This window comes from Lampris incognitus, chromosome 19 (genome assembly GCF_029633865.1).
Source record: "Lampris incognitus isolate fLamInc1 chromosome 19, fLamInc1.hap2, whole genome shotgun sequence".
NCBI classification, from domain to species: domain Eukaryota; kingdom Metazoa; phylum Chordata; class Actinopteri; order Lampriformes; family Lampridae; genus Lampris; species Lampris incognitus.
This window is the reverse complement of record NC_079229.1, coordinates 6,997,136-7,015,836: the sequence shown is the minus strand read 5'-3', so window position 1 is coordinate 7,015,836 and position 18,701 is coordinate 6,997,136. Positions and strand designations below refer to the sequence as shown.

Sequence of the window (18,701 nt, the reverse complement as noted above, 5' to 3'; positions counted from 1 at the left end):
CCCCACCCAACCCCGTGTGCGCTCACAACCGGCCGTCGTCCCCCCCCACCCCACCCCCGAGAACGGCGCGTCCTCCCCCGGGGCCACCGCAAACCCGCCCGGAAAACTCGATGTGGAAGCTGGGCTAGGGGAGAAGGCCACGCCAGGGCAGGCAACTCACTAGCAAGGGGGGGGAAATCGCCAAGCGGAGCTCGTTGAAGTAGCCCAGTTGCCTCCCCCCCGAGCGGCGCTTCGGAAGAGGGGACGGGAGACGACGAAAGCGATCGGGCCCCGCACGGCACGGCGGAAAACATGGACTATGACTTCAAAGTGAAGCTGACGGGCGAGCGGGAGCGAGTCGAGGACCTGTTCGAGTACGAGGGCTGCAAAGTGGGGAGAGGCACCTACGGACATGTGTACAAAGCCAAGAGAAAAGACGGGTGAGTCGGGGGGGGGGGGGGTTTGGAAAGCCAAGCGAGGCCTCGTCGAGTAAGCGAGCCGGTTTACAGCCTTACGTCAGCCACGCAATGAGTCCCCCTCCGCCTCTCTGTGGTTGCTGGCCGGGGGGGGGGGTCGAGTCACCGTTTTTCTAGGGGGGGGGGGAGACGCGGTCGAGGCCGGAGTCGAGCGTAGGGAGGCGGTGGAGCATGCTGAAAAGATGGACTCGTAGTAAACGTCGGGGTGGGGAGTGGGGGTGGGGGGTTCACGGGACGTGCAGCCGGAGCCCCTGGGGGCTGCAAACGGCACCGATAAAGCGATGGGGTCCTGTCAAAGGCGCTGACAGGGTTGACACAGCCTTGTGTCTCCCCCCCTCCCCCCATGCAGCCTGCTTGGTAGATCCTGCAGAGCATTTTTTTTTAATTTTTTTACTGTGGTTATGATTTTCCTTCTCTCTTCCATGCAGGTGTATTTACTCACCGTCCTGTCCGGAGATGGGCCATAATCATCCAGTGTAATAAATGTAAACAAGCTTTGCAGCGAGGCGCTTGAGCTTGTCCTTTTTTTTTTTTTTTGTACCGTAAAGACATTTAGCAATGCGTTGTTATTATTATTCATTTTTTTGTTATTTACTTTGCAAAAGATAAAGTTTTGTGGGGGAGGAAAAAAATATGCTGTGATGGATGTCAGGGTGAAAGCAGGTGGGACTGGAAGGATTCGTTGGATGTTGTTGGTGGGGGCGGGCAGCTTTTGGCTGTTGTATTTACATAAAGCCAAAAACAGACGCCTTTTTTAAAGGGCCTGCATGTATTTTGTCCTCACCTCTCGTGTTTCCTTTTCTATGTTCATGACGGATGATTCATTAAGAGGTTCCCAGTGGATGGATGATGCTTTGTGTTTACTGGTTTGGATAGTGTACACAAATTCATACTGTTTTTCCACTGTAAATACGATAAATGCTCTCACCAAGTGTTCTCTTTGGGAACAAAGTAGCAAAAGCCTATTTTATTGCTTGACATGCAGACGGTAATCGGCTGTGATGTCTGGACAAACAGCTTGCTCTTTCACGTGTGAACACAGCTAAAGACGACTGTTTGTATTCATAATACGCTGTTAACTGTACATGACCACACTCGCTTTGTCTCGGTTACATATTTCTTGGAACAATAAATGTACCCACAGGCATTTTCCCCCCCTCTCATTTCTCTGATTATGCCTGTCCCCATACCACTTACGGTCTTAATTTGGTCCGGACCAGACCCAGAGGGAGCTCTGGGAAGCTTTGAACAGGCGCAATGACACCAGGCACGTTAGCATGGTCCGGACACGCCGGCGAGCAGAACCGCACTAAACAGCCCCAAAGTGTTTAAAGATGTTTGTGTTCGCTTTAGCAGACTGCTGTTTGTGAGGTTCCGCGAGCTCGTTTGTGCTGCGAGAATTGGACTGGGCCTGAGGAGACACAAAGCACAGGTTTATGGGATGATGTAGGCCAGGACGAGGGGAGGGGTAGTAACCGGTTAATTCGAGTGGAGGGCCTGTTCCCGTGCACTGTCTGTCCCTTGCCAGCTGCCAGAGAGGGTCCGTTTCCTCTCCCAGCTATTGTTTTGCACCTTAGAGGTGAGCTTGATTACACAAATCTGGAGGTAATGCAACTCGGCCTTCTCCGTGTCCCTGTGCCAGCTGCCAAGTGCCCCCCCTTTATGCTCCTGGGCAGACAGCTCTCAGGGGAGCCGCGGTCTACTCCGGTGTTGATGTTAGTATGTCTCTGTGTTTGTAGAAAGGATGATAAGGACTACGCCCTCAAGCAGATTGAAGGCACTGGCATCTCTATGTCTGCCTGCAGAGAGATTGCAGTAAGTCTGTCTTTTTCCTCCAGTCTCTCTGTTTCCCTTCGCCTGTTTGTTTTTTTTGTTGTTTTGTTTGTTTTTTGACATCCGACATAATGTTGAGACTTCATGCAGATGATTACAATTGATTGTATTATGCAACATATATTGATATAGGTATATTATATATGCCTATATTAACTATTTACGATATTCCATATTCTAGGTTGAGCACTTCTTAACGTTTACTTCTGCAATAAATTGTATATATTAGACAATAGCTTATCCCTGATTTGATCCATTGGAGTGTGTTGCCTCTAATATCAGTCTATAGCGGTCCCTCTGAAAGGATTTGTGTATTTGCAGCTGCTGCGGGAGCTGAAACACCCCAATGTCATCTCGCTGCAGAAAGTGTTTCTGTCACACGCAGACCGGAAAGTATGGCTGCTGTTTGACTACGCCGAGCATGACCTTTGGGTAACACACACAGACACACACACACTTATGATATGGTTGTTACTTTTAGAAATCATGATATGTGGACATGCCTCTCTCTGTAGGACTTCTTTTTTAGCCGTCGTTGCATAATTCAGAGGAGAAAGGGTAAATGTAAGACGTCCTGGTTGTGAACAGAATTAAAGATTTTTCTCTGATGTGAAACTTGACTTGTGGGTCAGGGATAGCAGCAGGGCAGTGTCAAAACTGTTGAAAAGGCTTTCTCAAACAAGTCTCCCTCAAATAATCACGAATGAAGAATCCAGCTTTTGAAATGTCAATTTTGAAATTTCAAATTATTCTCTAGAGTCACTTTGAAGCCCGAACACAAACACACACACATCAGATATTCACATATTCTGTTAATGGAGCTGTTTTCTTGAGGGCACAGACATATTTGCACAGAGCAAAGGTCCATCGAAACACACATTCTTAACATTTAGACTCCCCCCCCCCACACACACACACACGTATCCACAGACAAATGCACAACAGTACAGACTTAACCTCATGCAACCTCTGCATTAGTGGTGTCAGGTACAACTAGTGAGATGTTAGAATTGAGTGAAATTGTTTTCTACTACAGATCTGTAGCATCGCATCTCCCCATCACAGGAGTAATCACGCATACCACAAATAGCATTGTTACTCATAATGCCCCGAGCCTGAACCTGCACTCGCAAACACGCAAATGCAAGAAGAGACAAAATGACCCATTATGTACATCAGTGCCTTCCTACCTGTCACAAACAAGCAAAAACACAATGCTAATACAAATTATCTTATCCTTCCATAGCACATTATCAAGTTCCACAGAGCGTCCAAGGCCAACAAGAAGCCCCTGCAGCTTCCCAGGGGAATGGTCAAGTCTCTGCTCTACCAGATCCTGGACGGCATCCATTACCTCCACGCCAACTGGGTCCTGCACAGAGATCTTGTAAGAGGATGAGTGAGGGAGAGAGGAGAGGTGGGGGGGGGGCCCAAAAAGAAGGGCAGTTGCAGATAAAGTTCAGTGGGAGGGTTATGAACAGAGGACTAGATAACAGCAGAGGGGGTGAGAATGTGATTAAATCAACCACCTACTTAAAGGCAGATAATTGTTGGCGCTTATGTGTTTAGTTGTGAACCATAACCACATGAATTCCAATAACGTCCTTTCTGTTAATGTACATTTGAGATGGTCGATTCCTTTTAAAGGTCATAATTGCACAAAATCGCTTTGCGGTGGTCTCTCTGTTCGCTGATTTTATTCTATTTTATTCTCCGGAGGGGTGGGGTTGATTAAATATTTGCTAAAATTGCTTTTCGATTGAAGTCTATCACTTGCAGATGTTTATGTCGTGTGATGAGAAACGAAATTGTCCATCTGCCACAAACATCCACTTCCAGAGCACAGGGAGACCAAGTGGAAGACCTCCCCTTTGTGGGATGCAGTGGGCACACTTAGCCCACCAGAGGGCAGCAGAGCAGAGCTTTCCATTACACAACACAGAACGGATTTTCAATTTAGCACTGTAGTTCGCCAACTGTGCAGACCTAATCTGAATTCCTTTCCGGTAAAACCCCCTCACTGTTTATTTCATTAGGGTAATGGAAGCATTTTTATAACGGTGTGTATGTATAATTTTTCTCCCTCAGAAACCAGCCAACATTTTAGTGATGGGGGAAGGGCCAGAGAGGGGTAGAGTAAAGATTGGTATGTGGAGATTATTTCTTATTTCAGTTTTATGTCACATATTTTCCAAGTTTGCTAGCATTTCATTGACTGCATTCAATTTTATTCACTGGTTTGTTCGTTTTGCTTTCTCTTCAGCGGACATGGGCTTTGCACGACTCTTCAATTCACCACTGAAGCCTTTAGCCGATCTGGACCCGGTGGTGGTCACTTTCTGGTACAGAGCACCTGAACTACTGCTTGGGGCCCGGCACTACACCAAAGCCATTGGTGAGATCTGTGTGTGATAGCCTGTGTATGCAGCCGTCTGTATGTGTTAACGTGTGCGAACAGAAGCGTGGTGGCCAGTGAGAGTGTTGTTGACCTTCTCTACGCCTCTCTCAGACATCTGGGCGATTGGCTGCATCTTCGCCGAGCTGTTGACGTCTGAGCCCATTTTCCACTGTCGCCAGGAGGACATCAAAACCAGTAACCCTTACCATCACGACCAACTGGACCGCATCTTCAACGTCATGGGCTTTCCGGCTGGTGAGACTCCACTACTAGCAACCCTTGTGTAGGAAAAAAAAAGGCTTTGATTTCTAAAATATTTGTTTTTGTAATTTAGGTGAACGGTTTTCTACTGTTAGGTTTCCAAAGTTTAATTGAATTTTTTTTTTTTTCTTGGAGAAAAGTTGAGACACGTGTTCATCCCCCCATTTTGCAAAGATTGTTTGGTTCCTCTTGTCTGCCGGTTGACTAAATGTAATTAGAATCCAAATCAAGGTTAGAAAGTGCAAATTAGGGGGCGCCCGGGTAATGCAGTGGTCTGTTCCATTGCCTACCAAGACGGGGATCGTTGGTTCAAATCCCCGCGTTGCCTCTGGCTTGGTTGGGCGTCCCTACAGACGCAATCGGCCGTGTCTGCGGGTGGGAAGCCGGATGTGGGTATGTGTCCTGGTCGCTTCACTAGTGCCTCCTCTGGTCGGTTGGGGAGCCTGTTCGGGGGGAGGGGAATAGCGTGATCCTCCCACGCACTACCGACCCCTGGTGAAACTCCTCACTGTCAGGTGAAAAGAAGCGCCTGGTGACTCCACATGTATTGGAGGAGGCGTGTGGTAGTCTCAAGCCTTAGCGTTTTCGGTTTTTACCTATTTTAACCGAAAAATACCCAGATTTTTAAACTGATGTTTCCACGGATCCAAAAGTTGTTCCTGTTCGTGTGAGGTTATGTAACAGTGTCCTCTTGTGGCGAAATTCGGCATGCTGGGTGGCTTTGAAAAATAAAAACCGAAAACGCTGAGCCTTGGGTAGTCTGCAGCCCTCCCTGGATCGGCAGAGGGGGTGGAGCAGTGACCGGGACAGCTCGGAAAATACGGTAATTGGCCAATTACAATTGGGGAGAAAGGGGGGAGGTCCAAAAAAAACAAAAACAAAAGTGCAAATTAATCTTTTCCTCATAACGACTCAACAGAAATCAGAAGTGTTGGTGACTTGCTGTATGCGACAGTGAAAGTCTCCCACAGCCTTTTTAGCTGTCGGATGTAATTTCTCAGGGACACATTGATGAGAAAATCACATCTCTTTAAGAGTTACTTAATCTTCCCAACATTGTACAATGCAGTTGTCGTAATTGTGACAAGTAAATGTCATGGTACACTGTGAGCATTTGCAGCTTAAAAACATAAACCCAGACCCTGAGCAGCAAACATCCAGACCCTGAACGTCCCAAGTCGATGGAAGAAACGTCCAAAGCTTAGGCTGACATAATCTGCTCTTGAACTAAATGAGTGATGTGACATAGTGTAATCCTTCCTTCCCCTCATTTTGATAGATAAGGATTGGGAGGACATCAAGAAGATGCCAGAACACTCAACTCTGATGAAAGACTTCAGGAGGAACACGTAAGACCTCAGAGGAGCGCTCTCCCCATTTATTCACGTCTGTATATATATATATATTTTTTTAAAAAGCACAGATTTTTTTAATGCGTTCCACATCAGACAAAACTTATAGGTATGTTTAATGCTAGTGTAATTCTATACAGTTCTCGATGTTGTTTTATCATGTTACAGCTCACAGAGAGCTTTTATTAATCTAACATGTCCTTTGCTACAGATACACAAACTGCAGCCTTATAAAATACATGGAAAAACACAAAGTGAAACCAGACAGCAAAGCATTCCACTTGGTAGGTACTCTGGGAGTTGTAGTTCTTTGCTTAAAGGAGCAGCAACATTGAATTTGCCCAGCTAAGCAACGTCACGCTAGCAAAATGCAAAGTTTTGGACAACAACTAGTGGGGGTCCGGATGGTATGGCGGTCTATTCCGACCTCCGGCTTGGTCGGGCGTCCCTGCAGACACAGTTGGCAGTGTCTGTGGGTGGGAAGGCGGATGTGGGTACGTGTCCTGGTCGCTGCACTAGCGCCTCCTCTGGTCGGTCGGGGTGCCTGTTCAGCGGGGAGGGGGAACTGGGGGGGGGAATAGCGTGATCCTCCCACGCGCTACGTCCCCCTGGTGAAACTCCTCACTGTCAGGTGAAAAGAAGCGGCTGGCGACTCCACATGTATCGGAGGAGGCATGTGGTAGTCTGCAGCCCTCCCCGGATCGGCAGAGCGGGTGGAGCAGAGACCGGGACTGCTCAGAAGAGTGGGGTAATTGGACTGGTACAATTGGCGAGAAAAGGGGGGGGGGATCCAAAAGAAACAATCGAGTTTTAGTGATAAGCTGCTGTGTTAGGTAGTTTTTCATGTGATCCGTACCGCGTGTCTCAAATATGGAATTCCGCATCCCTACACATTTCAGCCCTGATGGGAAAATGCAACAGGAAGTAGGAAGTTTGCATCTTAACATATGATGCCGTACTTTGACTACTTTGCTTTCCATTATGTCGTAATTAAGCATTTCGCTATGGTGAGGTGGGGTTTGCAAGTTTCAATAGAAAATACTCAAAAATAAAATGCGTTACCTCACCTGGACTAATTTAATGTCACCATTACTGTCCAATCATGGCACAAGGTTTCCTTATGGCTACTCCTTCCTCCACTGTCCTCTGACCTACGTCATGCCATGGCGGTATCATTTGCTGACATTAGATCTTTTACTAAAAAAGGAACCAGCCAGAGATGAACATTATTGTGTTTTGAGGCATGTCGAAGAATGAAGTATTTTTTTTTTTTTAGGCCAAAATGTCAGGCTTGGTGGAGTCCGGCTTTTAAGGGAAAGCTAGGTTTGATGCAACGTCAGCACCATGGGCGGTGGCACGATTTTTGTCATCATAGTTGTTTGCTCAAACATATGATGGCAAGATTTACTGTTTTTAAGTCAAAGCCACTGGCAAACAGGAACCGACGGTCTCAGTCATTTCGTCAAAGAAATGATTGAGAGATTGAAATCAGTTGCATAACCACGGAAACCAACGACCAGTTTTATGTGCAGATCCGGGTGTGACCATTAACTAGAGTGTCGATGGCCATGTGTACTGTTCACAGAGGATTGGGGAGTGTTTGCAGTCACAGCATTGTAAGATGGTGACAGATGTACTCTTAGCCCCCCCCCCCCCTTCCCGCCTCGGTTCAGGGATGGTGGTTCCCTCTTAACATATAGATGGCCTCTTTGACTCCCCAACTGGCTGTTGGTTTCGGTCGTTATACATCCGTCGCCATCTTACAATCCTCCGTGAATAGTACACATGGCCGTCGAAACTCCAGTTAATGGTCACGCCCATATTTGCATATGAAACCGGTCGTTGGTTTCGGTCGTTATGCAGCTGTATCGTTTATAAGGGTGGGGATACCTGCAGTCAGTCTAGACTGAAGAGGCCACTTAGATGAGTGATGACACGTGTCTGTCGGTAAACATTCTGTCCAGATGAACTGATTCAACCTTCTTTGATTGTCGTGTCGTGTTGTTTCCTGTTGGTGTCTAACATTATTTAAACACTGTCAAAGCTTCAGAAGCTGCTGACCATGGACCCTATCCGTAGAATCACATCTGAACAGGCAATGCAGGACCCTTACTTCCTGGAGGAGCCCCTGCCCACCTCAGAGTGAGTCACAACACACACACACTCACACACATAAATCTCTCCAGCTCCAGTTGTGTTGTGCTCCTATTTACTACCTTCAGGCACACGACCCCTTAGAAGTCCAGCATGTTGATGGAGGCTCTTGGCTAATTAGCTCCAAGTCACAGAACTAAGTGATTGAAGCTGACAAGTCTTTGCCTTTTCCCCAGTGTGTTTGCAGGCTGCCAGATTCCCTACCCCAAGAGAGAGTTCTTGACAGAGGAGGAGCCAGAGGACAAGGCAGACAAAGTAAGAAATGTGTGTGCCTCATATACCCTTTAACTTTGGTTGTATGGGGTGTTCATTCCATGATTACCTAGAAGGCCACTGTGCCTGGGATGTAATGAAACCTCTGATACACACCCAACTGACGAACATTCAAGCGTTATTCCTCTGTGTGGTTGTGTATGGTTGATGAAGGCTTTTTTCCGGCCCTGTCTCTATGCCGCCAGAAAAACCAGCAGCAGCAACAGGGGAACAACCACACCAACGGGGCAGGGCATACCGGCAACCCTGAAAACAGTCACGCCCAGGGCCCGCCTCTGAAGAAAGTGCGAGTGGTCCCGCCCACCACTACCTCAGGTGGCCTCATTATGACCTCAGACTACCAGGTATGCCTTTGTTTGCTGTCTGTACACATGCACAAACACACTCGCATTGAGGAGCTGTGTCCATAAATCAAGCTTGAAATGTCCACGGGTGATATAATTGGATTTGCTGAATGTCTACTACTGCTAACCTCTCTCTTTTCTCTGCCCCTGTGCAGCGCTCCAATCCACATGCTGCCTACCAAAACCCGGGACCAAGCACATCACTGCCCCAAAGCAGCATGGGATACTCCTCTACCTCCCAGCAGCCGCCTCAGTACTCCCACCAGACCCACCGCTACTGAGACTACACACACACACACACACACACACACACACACACACACACACACACACGCATACACACACACACACCCACCCCTCTCTTTTTCTCACCATGCCCCACCTGGGAGAATGTACTGAGGGATGTGGGGGATGTGTCCATGGCAACAGTTCTCCCCCTCTCCCGCTACTCTTCACCCCCAGAAAGGGCACCTTCCATGCAGCAGTCTGTAAAGCCAGAACGGGAACTGTCCACGCGTCGTCGAGATAACGCACCATAACCCCAGCATTAGAAACACCGCTACACACGTCAAAACCCGGCGAGTGGAGCTGAAGGCGGGGCAACGAGGAGAAGCGGGGTGGGGGGGGGGGGGGGAGAGCAGACGTGCGAGCATTGCTTCCCCGCCTGGTTGGTTTTCCAGTCTAGAATTACCGCCGTCTTACGGCCGTGGGAGGAGAATCTAACTTGTTTTCAGTGCTGCAGCAGGAGTCGAGGGCGGGTTAAGGGGAAGTGTGATCAGTCTGCTCTGCCCTCCGTTGTCCTATCCCTCCCCCCTCCACCTGTGTCTCCACCTCCACCAGCCCCCCCCAACGTCAGCTCCCCTCTTCCTGTTGAAACTTGGATGAGATTAAAAGCTGCTATGTGACTGCCAGCAATGACAGAGTCCCTGTCCGTCTGTCCTGTCTGTTTTTTTCCGTCTCGTCCGTCCGTTTTGTGTGTGTGTGTGTGTGGCCCCCCCGAGGGCCTTTTAGCTGAGGACCGAACTGAGCTGCTGTGAAGCATGCTGGGAGGATGTGGAGCCCCCGCAGCTACGGCGTCGAGGGTTTGATTCAGAAAGGACAACTACAAAAAAAAAAAAACACAAAAAAAAAAACATTACAAAAGAAGATTTTAGTAGTTTATAATTTAATCCGTTTTCATGGTTTTGTTTTCATGGCAAGGGTGGCAAAGCAGCTGGCGCTAGCTGAGACCTCAGCTGTCGTGTGCTGGCGGCATGCCTTAGATCTTCGTGACAGAACCGAGCAGTGGCGTGGAGGATGACAGGTGAAACATGCATTGTACTGTATTGTAATGAAATATTTTACATGACGCAAGTATCCTGACAATAAAAGTGGAAACCTTGATATCGTTGATATTTCCGCCGTGTACGTTCCTGTAGGCACGAGAGGTCGTGGTAAATCTTAAGACGCTGCACACGCTGCTTGACAATTGTGTGTGTGTGTGTGTGTGTGTGTGTGTGTGTGTGTACACAGAGCAGCCAAAAACCACCTGCCTGATATTGTGTAGGTCCCCCCCTCGCGCCTCCAGCACAGCTCTGACCCGTCGAGGCTTGGACTCCACAAGCCCTCTGAAGGTGTCCTCTGGTCGTATCGGGCACCAAGACGTTAGCGGCAAATCCTTTAAATCCTGCAGGTGGCGAGGTGGGGCCTCCGTGGATTATACTTGTTTTTCCAGCACATCTCGGGCCGGCTTGAGAGCTGGGGAATTTGGAGGCCCAAAGCAACGCCTTGAACTCTTTGTCATGTTCCTCGAACCGTCCCGTTGGGTAGGTACTGACCACTGCATACCAGGAACCCCCCCCCCCCCCCACAAGACCTGCCGGTTTGGAGATGCTCTGACCCAGTCGTCCAGCCGTCACGACTTGGTTTTTGGTTAAAGTCGCTCAGATCCTTACACCTGCCCATTTTTCCTGCTTCCAACACATCGATTTCGAGAACTGACTGTTCACTTGCCGCCTAATATATCCCACCCCTTGACAGGGGCTGTTGTAACCAGATAATCAATATTATTCACTGACCGGTCAGTGGTTTTAATGTTTTGGCTGATTGGTGTATCTATTACACATGCAAGACAAACCAAAAACAAACTCACATGAATTTTACAGGTCTCAATTTTCTTTGTATGCACCAGGTCATATCAAAAAGGAAAATGTGCCTTTTTTTGGGGACCCCCCTCTCCCCCCCAGTTGTATCCGGCCAATTACCCCATTCTTCCGAGCCGTCCGGATCACTGCTCCACCCCCTCTGCCGATCCGGGGAGGGCTGCAGACTCCCACATGCCTCCTCCCATACATGTGGAGTCACCGAGCCGCTTCTTTTCACCTGACAGTGAGGAGTTTCGCCAGGGGGACGTAGCGCGTGGGAGGATCACGCTATTCCCCCCCAGTCCCCTGAACAGGTGCCCCGACGAACCAGAGGAGGCGCTAGTGCAGCGACCAGGACAGATGCCCACATCCGGCCCCAATTGTGTCTGTAGGGACGCCCGACCAAGCCGGGGGTAACACGGGGATTCGAACCGGCGACCCCCGTGTTGGTAGGCAACGGACTTGACCGCTACGCCACCCGGACGCCTTTTCTAATTTGAATTTGAATTTCATTCCCTCTGGCAAATACCTATCCCTAAAACTGCTTGATTTGTTTTAGTATTGCACAAATTTCATGTTCAGTGGATTCAGTTTATTTTCTGGTTTACTGGCTCAGTCGATTCACAGCGATATCTGTGCAGAGCAATGCTTAAAGCCACCGAGGTCACCATTAATCATACTGGAATGTATTACTATTATTATCTCATCTCATCACATCTCATCTCATCACATCACCAGCCGCTTCTCCGGGGTCGGGTCGCGGTGGCAGCAAGCTAAGTAGGGCACTCCAGACGTCCCTCTCCCCAGCAACGCCCTCCAGCTCCTCCTGGAGGATCCCAAGAGGTCCTCGGGCCAGATTGGGCATGTAGTCCCTCCAGCGAGTTCTGGGTCTACCCCGGGGTCTCCTCCTAGTTGGCCGTAAACCTCCAAAGGAAGGCGCCCAGGAGGCGTCCTAATCAGATGCCCGAACCACCTCAACTGGCTCCTTTCGACGCGAAGGAGCAGCGGCTCTACTCCGAGCTCCTTCCGGATGTCCGAGCTCCTCACCCTATAAAGGCTGAGCCCAGACCCCCTAGGAAGGAAACTCATTTCAGCCACTTGTATCCACGATCTCACCCTTTCGGTCGCTACCCAAAGCTCATGACCATAGGTGAGGGTTGGGACGAAGACTGACTGGTAAATCGAGAGCTTTGTCTTCCGGCTCAGCTCCCTCATCACCACAACGGTCCGGTACAACGTCCGCATCACTGCTGATGCTGCACCAATCCACCTGTCAATCTCCCGCTCCATCCTACCCTCACTCGTGAACAAGACCCCGAGATACTTGAACTCCTTCGCTTGAGGCAGCAACTCATCCCCCAACCCGGAGGGAGCAATCCACCATTTTCTGGTAGAGAAACATGGCCTCAGACTTGGAGGTGCTGACTCTCATCCCGGCCATTTCACACTCGGCTGCAAACCGCCCCAGTGCGTGCTGGAGGTCACGTTCTGATGAAGCCAACAAAACCACATCACCTGCGAAGAGCAGAGATGCAATTCCGAGGTTCCTGAAACGGGACACACTCCTCACCTTGGCTGCCCCTTGAGATCCTGTCCATGAATATCACAAACAGAATCGGAGACAAGGGACAACCTTGGCGGAGTCGGACACCCACCGAAAACGTGTTTGACTTTGTGCCGAGAATGCGGACACAGGTCTCACTTTGGTTATACAAGGACCGGACGGCTTGTAGCAACTGCCCCGGTACCCCATACTCCCGCAGTACCCCCCACAGAGGTCCCCGGGGTACACGGTCGTAAGCCTTCTCCAAGTCCACAAAACACATGTAGATTGGCTGGTCAGACTCCCATGCCTCCCTCAGCACTTCCGCAAGGGTAAAGTGTGGCGTTCCCAACGCAGAATATTAACCAGTGTGGGTTGGTTGGTTTTGAATGTGCACAGACCAATGTGGTTGGTGCTGAATGAGGTGGAGGGCAGCTATTGGTTGGTCCTGAAGGGTATATAAGGCAGAATCGCCACCAGGGCGTTCTCTTGGTACTCCGCTCTACTCGGGATAGCTCGGCTGTTACAGCGTAAGAATAAATATACGACGTTACTGTCATAAGTCTGCCGTGTGCACTTTCCAGTTATCTACTTAAACAGTTTAGAACAATGTTAATGTTTCATACACCACATAAAGAGTTGGTCCGTTGTTCCACGGCCAGGACGGAATCCACATTCCTCCTCCTGGATCCGAGGTTCGAATCGGTCGGAGACTCCTTTCCAGCACCCTAGAGTAGACTTTCCCAGGGAGGCTGAGCGGTATGATGTCCCGATGATTGGAGCACACCCTCCGGTGTGTGGCTGTTGTTGTTATTATCATCATTATTGTTACTAGTGTAAACTACTAATAACACACGTTAGCCCCTAGCTAACGGGTCTGACCCTTTAGCCGAGCGGTTAGCGATGTCGCCTTGTGGTGCAGTACATCCCGTATCGAATCCCGCACCGGGCAACAAAGTAACCGGTTACATACATTTTCACTTTACATAGTAGATTTGTTTTCTTTGTTTGGGATGCTGCAGTCCAGCAGGTTTCCGCTGATGGTTCAAGTTCAGGTCTCAGACATACAGATCATCTCAAACCCACCGATGAGCCCCAAAACCATTTCTTTTCCAAGTCCCGTCAAGGCAAAAATATTGTAGCGAATTTGGGGGGGGGGGGGGGGGGCGCCCGGGATCTGCCGCCGCAACCGGGAAGCGAATCCGGGTCGCCGCGTTAACCAGTCTACCAAAGCAGTGTTTCTCAACCGGGGGTCCGCGGACCCCTAGTGGTCCGTGGTGTAATTGCAAGGGGTCCGTGAAAATAAAATATCTTTAAAAAAAAAAGATCCTATGACATTTATAGAAATAGGATTATTTGACTCAAATGTGACTGAGACCTTTATCTACCTAAACTATAAAGGGTAGCAGGACTTTTTTCTCTAATTACATCTGTTTCACAAGTGTAATTTGTTGTATTTTAATAAGAGATCTCGCTCCCGTTTGCATTGTTAAAAGTTACTGCGTAAAAATTCTGTTGTTACATATATCTGAAAGTTACTGAATACATATTCTGTTTTGTTACATATATCTGAAAGTTACTGAATACATATTCTGTTTTGTTACATATATCTGAAAGTTACTGAATACATATTCTGTGTTGTTACATATATCTGAAAGTTACTGAATACATATTCTGTTTTGTTCCATATATCTGAAAGTTACTGCATAAGAATTCTGTTTTGTTAACTATATCTAAGTTACAACTGAAAGCTCTTACTTTTGCCCCAAAGAGTGAATAAATGCTATAATGCAATTAAAAATGCAGTTTCTACTGTTTCTATCAAATTGCAACCCCCCTCCGCCAAGATCAGGTGGAGGGGGTCCTCAGGGTAGATCAAAAATACGCAGGGGGTCCAGGACCCCAGAAAGGCTGAGAACCACTGAATTAAAGGGTCCGACCCGTTAGCCAACCGGCTAGCGAGTCTACTCATGCGTGCTCGTTACGGTATCGTTTCTGCATTGTCTATATCAGAGGTCCCTTCACACCTTCTCTCCGAGCCACGCCTTCTCAAGAACAATCTGCGTGTTCCGGTATATGTGCATTTTGTGCATGAGGAATAGTCTTGCTAGTTCAGTAATGAGCCTATCCAGTCCACCTCTCTGGTAGTTTGAAGCCTTTCTAAATCTACAAATTATTTGCTTTTATGTTATTATTTGCCCCCCCCCCTCTTTCCATGTGATAAACAAAAATATCAGCACGCATGCGAGTTTACAGAGGCTCATTCATCTGTAAACTCACATGCGTGCGTACCCAGGCCCCTGTATACTACTGAGTCATCCTGCTGAACTGTACTAGGATGCAGCTAGAGCTCAATAAACCTAAACACCATTCACCACGTGACATCACCAACCCCAAAAATCCTCTCCACGGGACTCTGTAACTGGGTTGCTGTTCAAAATTATTTATTTATTTATTTATTTTTACGCCTACACCAAATCCCCAAGACCGAAATGTGTTTCTTCTAAACCCTTTACATGTTGTGACGGGATGGGGACCCGATTGCATAAAATCCATAAGCTCTTTCCAAGCGCACCCAAATATAGCCCCGCCCTCCAAATGCCCCAAACGGCGCCGGAGATGAGGGGGGGGGGGGAATCCAGCTGTCGCTCATCCCGTCCCGCTCGTACGACTGGTCGACGCGAGGGTTCGTCACGCGGCTAAAAAAACAAAACAACTCCTTTCTCGAGCCGTGATTGGTCGATGCCAGCAGCGGGTCCCGCCCCCTCGACGGATTGCGCGGAGTGGCCAGACGGCCGGGGGAATACAGGATGGCAGCGCCGATAGGAGTATCTAACGGGACATGCGGACCATCTGAATTCTTCTAACGTTTCAGCTTTCGGTGAGGGGCCTTATGATACTCCTATAAGACAATGAGCCACTTGATCAAGAGAAACACGCGAATTGTTCATTTGTTGTTTTATTCCGAACCTTAATTGTCCTTATTTGAATGGCCAAATCGAATTCGGCCAGCGGACACAGATAGCTATACCGCTGTATAGTGGTCACTCGTAGTGGACCCCCCCGGTGGGGGTGGGGGTGGGGGGGGGTGTGGGGTGGAGGGGGGGTAACGCATATCATACACAGCGACCTTATCGATTACACCAGATTTGTCGCACCTGCAGGGAAACTTTTAGGCTTTCCAACTAGACGGTCGAGCGCTGAGGACGCGGCTGGTCGTGAAGCCGGTGCGTATGGCAACTTAATACGCCCATAGGACGACCCGCGAGTGCGTGTCGCTGATCTCCACGCGCAGCCGAGGTGACGTGAAACGGGGGGACGAAGAGCCGATGAATAAAATACATGTGGGTCATTCCGGCAGTAACGCAAAGCGACGGCGCGGAACGCTGATTGATCGGTCTAACGTTGCCGGCGTGCGTGTGAGTGCGTGAGAGTGTGTGCGTGTGTATGCGTGTGTATGCGTGTGTATGCGTGTGTTGCTTCTACGTCTCTGCGTGCGCGTATGTCTTCATTGGGAGGAGGACGGGGGAGGATGTTGGCGAAAGTACAGCATAATATAATATAATATAATGTAATATAATATAATATAATATAATATAATATAATGGGGCAGTCCATCGCAGTAGGTGGAGTTCATTCAGAAGTGAGCCGTGTCAGATTCACCTAAACACCGCTGAGAGTTAAAGATAGTTTGTCCTGATCACAGCACAAAGGCCGGACAGGGGTCAACGGCGGGGTTATGACAACCCCATTCAAGGCAAATCTCAGCGTGCAAATCAGTAATTAGGTACAACGATGTAACGTCAAAGTAACGTTAGATGTCTCTGCTGTCAGTCCACAGCACCAAACTGTAATCTGCTGTTTGACTGACATATTTTTATCCATAGCGCCTTAAAATAGCATGAATACATAATCTCCAGTGAGACTTTTTGGTGCAGGGTCACAGAAGGAAATTTTTTTTTGTACGTCATATTTAGGGCAGTGTGACCTGCGTAATCCAGGTTTGGATTATTCATGTCATCAAGACGAGCAATGCAGCCAGCAACGCAAGAGGAGGAAGCTGCTGTGCTGGACTCATAAATTGTTAACGTCTCCCCCCCTGCAAACCTTAATGGAGTTCTCGCATCTGTAGTAAAAGCCCTGTGTGTCTGTGTTGGCTGCGCTAGTGTGGTTGTGTAAAACATGAGCGCGTGTGCGTGTGTGTGCGTGTGTGTGCGTGTGTGTGAGCATCTTGTGGCAGACAGGGGAGGTATACTTTCCTCAGGATGTAGCCAGACTGTCTCCCCTCAGAGGTTCAAAGGACACATGTGCTGCTGATGAGACCATTTATTTGCTGCTAATAGGACATGTGAGAGGCTACCTGGTGTGTGCGTGCGTGCGCGCGCGTGCGTGCGTGCATGTCTGCAAACATGTGGGTGTGATGGGGAGAGGGTTTAGCGTGAGGGTGAGAGTGTGTGTTTGTGAGCATGCGCATGGCAAAGCTGATCTATTCTGGTGTCGTGTTGTGGGCGACACATTCAGCGCGACGGCTTTACGGCGGAGCGACAGAACGTTCAGGCTCTGCTCTCACACTGTCTCTCCCCCTCCTCCTCCTCCTCCTCCTCCTCCTCCTCCTCCTCCTCCTCTCCCCCCAGTCACTCTCCTCCTCCCTCCCTTCTCCCCACATGAGAGGAAGATGGAGGGCTCTCTACTCTTTTATGGGAAGAGTCGGGTTTGGGGCATAAAGGAGGGGTGGGGGTGGGGGACGTGGGGGGGGGGCACGCATGCATTGGAGCACTTGCTCTGTTGCCGTGTGAACGGAGGCTCCATTGTCCCAGGAACCTTTCAGTGCCTTCCCCGAGGTCCCTGTTTTTACCCTCCCCCATCCGCTCTCTCTCTCTCTCTCTCTCTCTCTCTCTCTCTCTCTCTCTCTCTCTCTCTCTCTCTCTCTCTCTCCCCTCAACCCCTGCAACACACACATGCACACACAAACACGCACATTTGTCTCGCACTTAGTGTCTCACACAGCCCTCCCCTTCTCTTCCTTACACTCTCTGTCTTTTACGCACACGCACGCGCACGCACGCGCACGCGCGCGCACACACGCACACTTCATCTACTTCGTCTCTCCCACATGCACGCTCCGTGTCCTTTTACTTTTTTCTTCGTGTTTCTCACAAACAGGCCAGGCCCCTCCCCCGTGCCCCCGTGCCCCCCACCCCCCCACCCCCCAGCCCCCTCATTATTTCGCCTCATTGATGTGATTGTCATGCTAGCCAGACAGGAAGCCAAAACAACATGTCATCCTCTGATTCGGGCGTGCATTGTTGGAAGAGGGTTTTTCGCGGCGAGGGCGATACGGCAAACCGGCCCTACGAGTCCGAGACCGGCCCTACGAGTCCGAGACCGGCCCTACGAGTCCGAGACCGGCCCTAATTGCTGGTTTTCAGCGTGCCCTGTAGCGGCAGATGATGATGTAATTGTTCCTTTGTTGTCCCTTATTGGCGTGAGGCTGTTTGCGGGGGAGACGGGGAGGGGGGAGGGAGGGAGGCGGCCACAGAAGTGGGGCCATATGAGGCCCTCTGATCGGGGGAGACGGGGCCCCCGGCTGAGAAGGAGCCTGGTCTTGCTGACAGCTTTAAAGGCTCAATCTGTCCTTTCAGTCGCTTTTCATTTTTACCTCGCTCGTTATTTATACCAGGATGGACATATGTTATAAAAAAAAACGGGCTTTATTCCATTTATTTATCTATTTATTTTGACAGGGGTCATTAGCGTAGCTAGATGTTGGCGAGTGCAGGTGTGTAATTTCACCTGCGGCGTGCAACTTGTGAAAAGCTTACACATTCGGCTCTGCAAGAGCAATGAGAACACACCCGCGGTTCGGCTTGTCAGCTGATACCTGGGTTGCGGTGTAAGTCTTTGCTGCTATGGGCTTGTCTTTACTCTGGCCAGGCCCGCCAGGGTTTTAAGGACGCCTCAGTTT

At 49.3% G+C, this 18,701-nt stretch overlaps 1 protein-coding gene across 2 annotated transcripts; it reads left to right on the top strand.

Annotated features, from left to right (window-relative positions):
* Nucleotides 1-16: 16 nt before the first annotated feature.
* Nucleotides 17-10,442, top strand: cdk8 (cyclin dependent kinase 8). Of its 2 annotated transcripts, none has more exons than XM_056299410.1 (13): nt 17-419; nt 2,195-2,270; nt 2,610-2,720; nt 3,535-3,675; nt 4,377-4,434; nt 4,552-4,683; nt 4,798-4,941; nt 6,227-6,296; nt 6,511-6,583; nt 8,344-8,441; nt 8,630-8,708; nt 8,912-9,070; nt 9,226-10,442. In XM_056299410.1, exons 1-13 carry the CDS (start codon nt 292-294, stop codon nt 9,349-9,351), a joined length of 1,395 nt encoding a protein of 464 aa, XP_056155385.1. In that variant the 5' UTR covers nt 17-291; the 3' UTR covers nt 9,352-10,442. The 2 variants fall into 2 exon arrangements, with proteins under 2 accessions (XP_056155385.1, XP_056155384.1); XM_056299409.1 differs by having other exon boundaries at nt 8,630-8,717.
* The last annotated feature ends 8,259 nt before the right edge of the window (nt 10,443-18,701 follow it).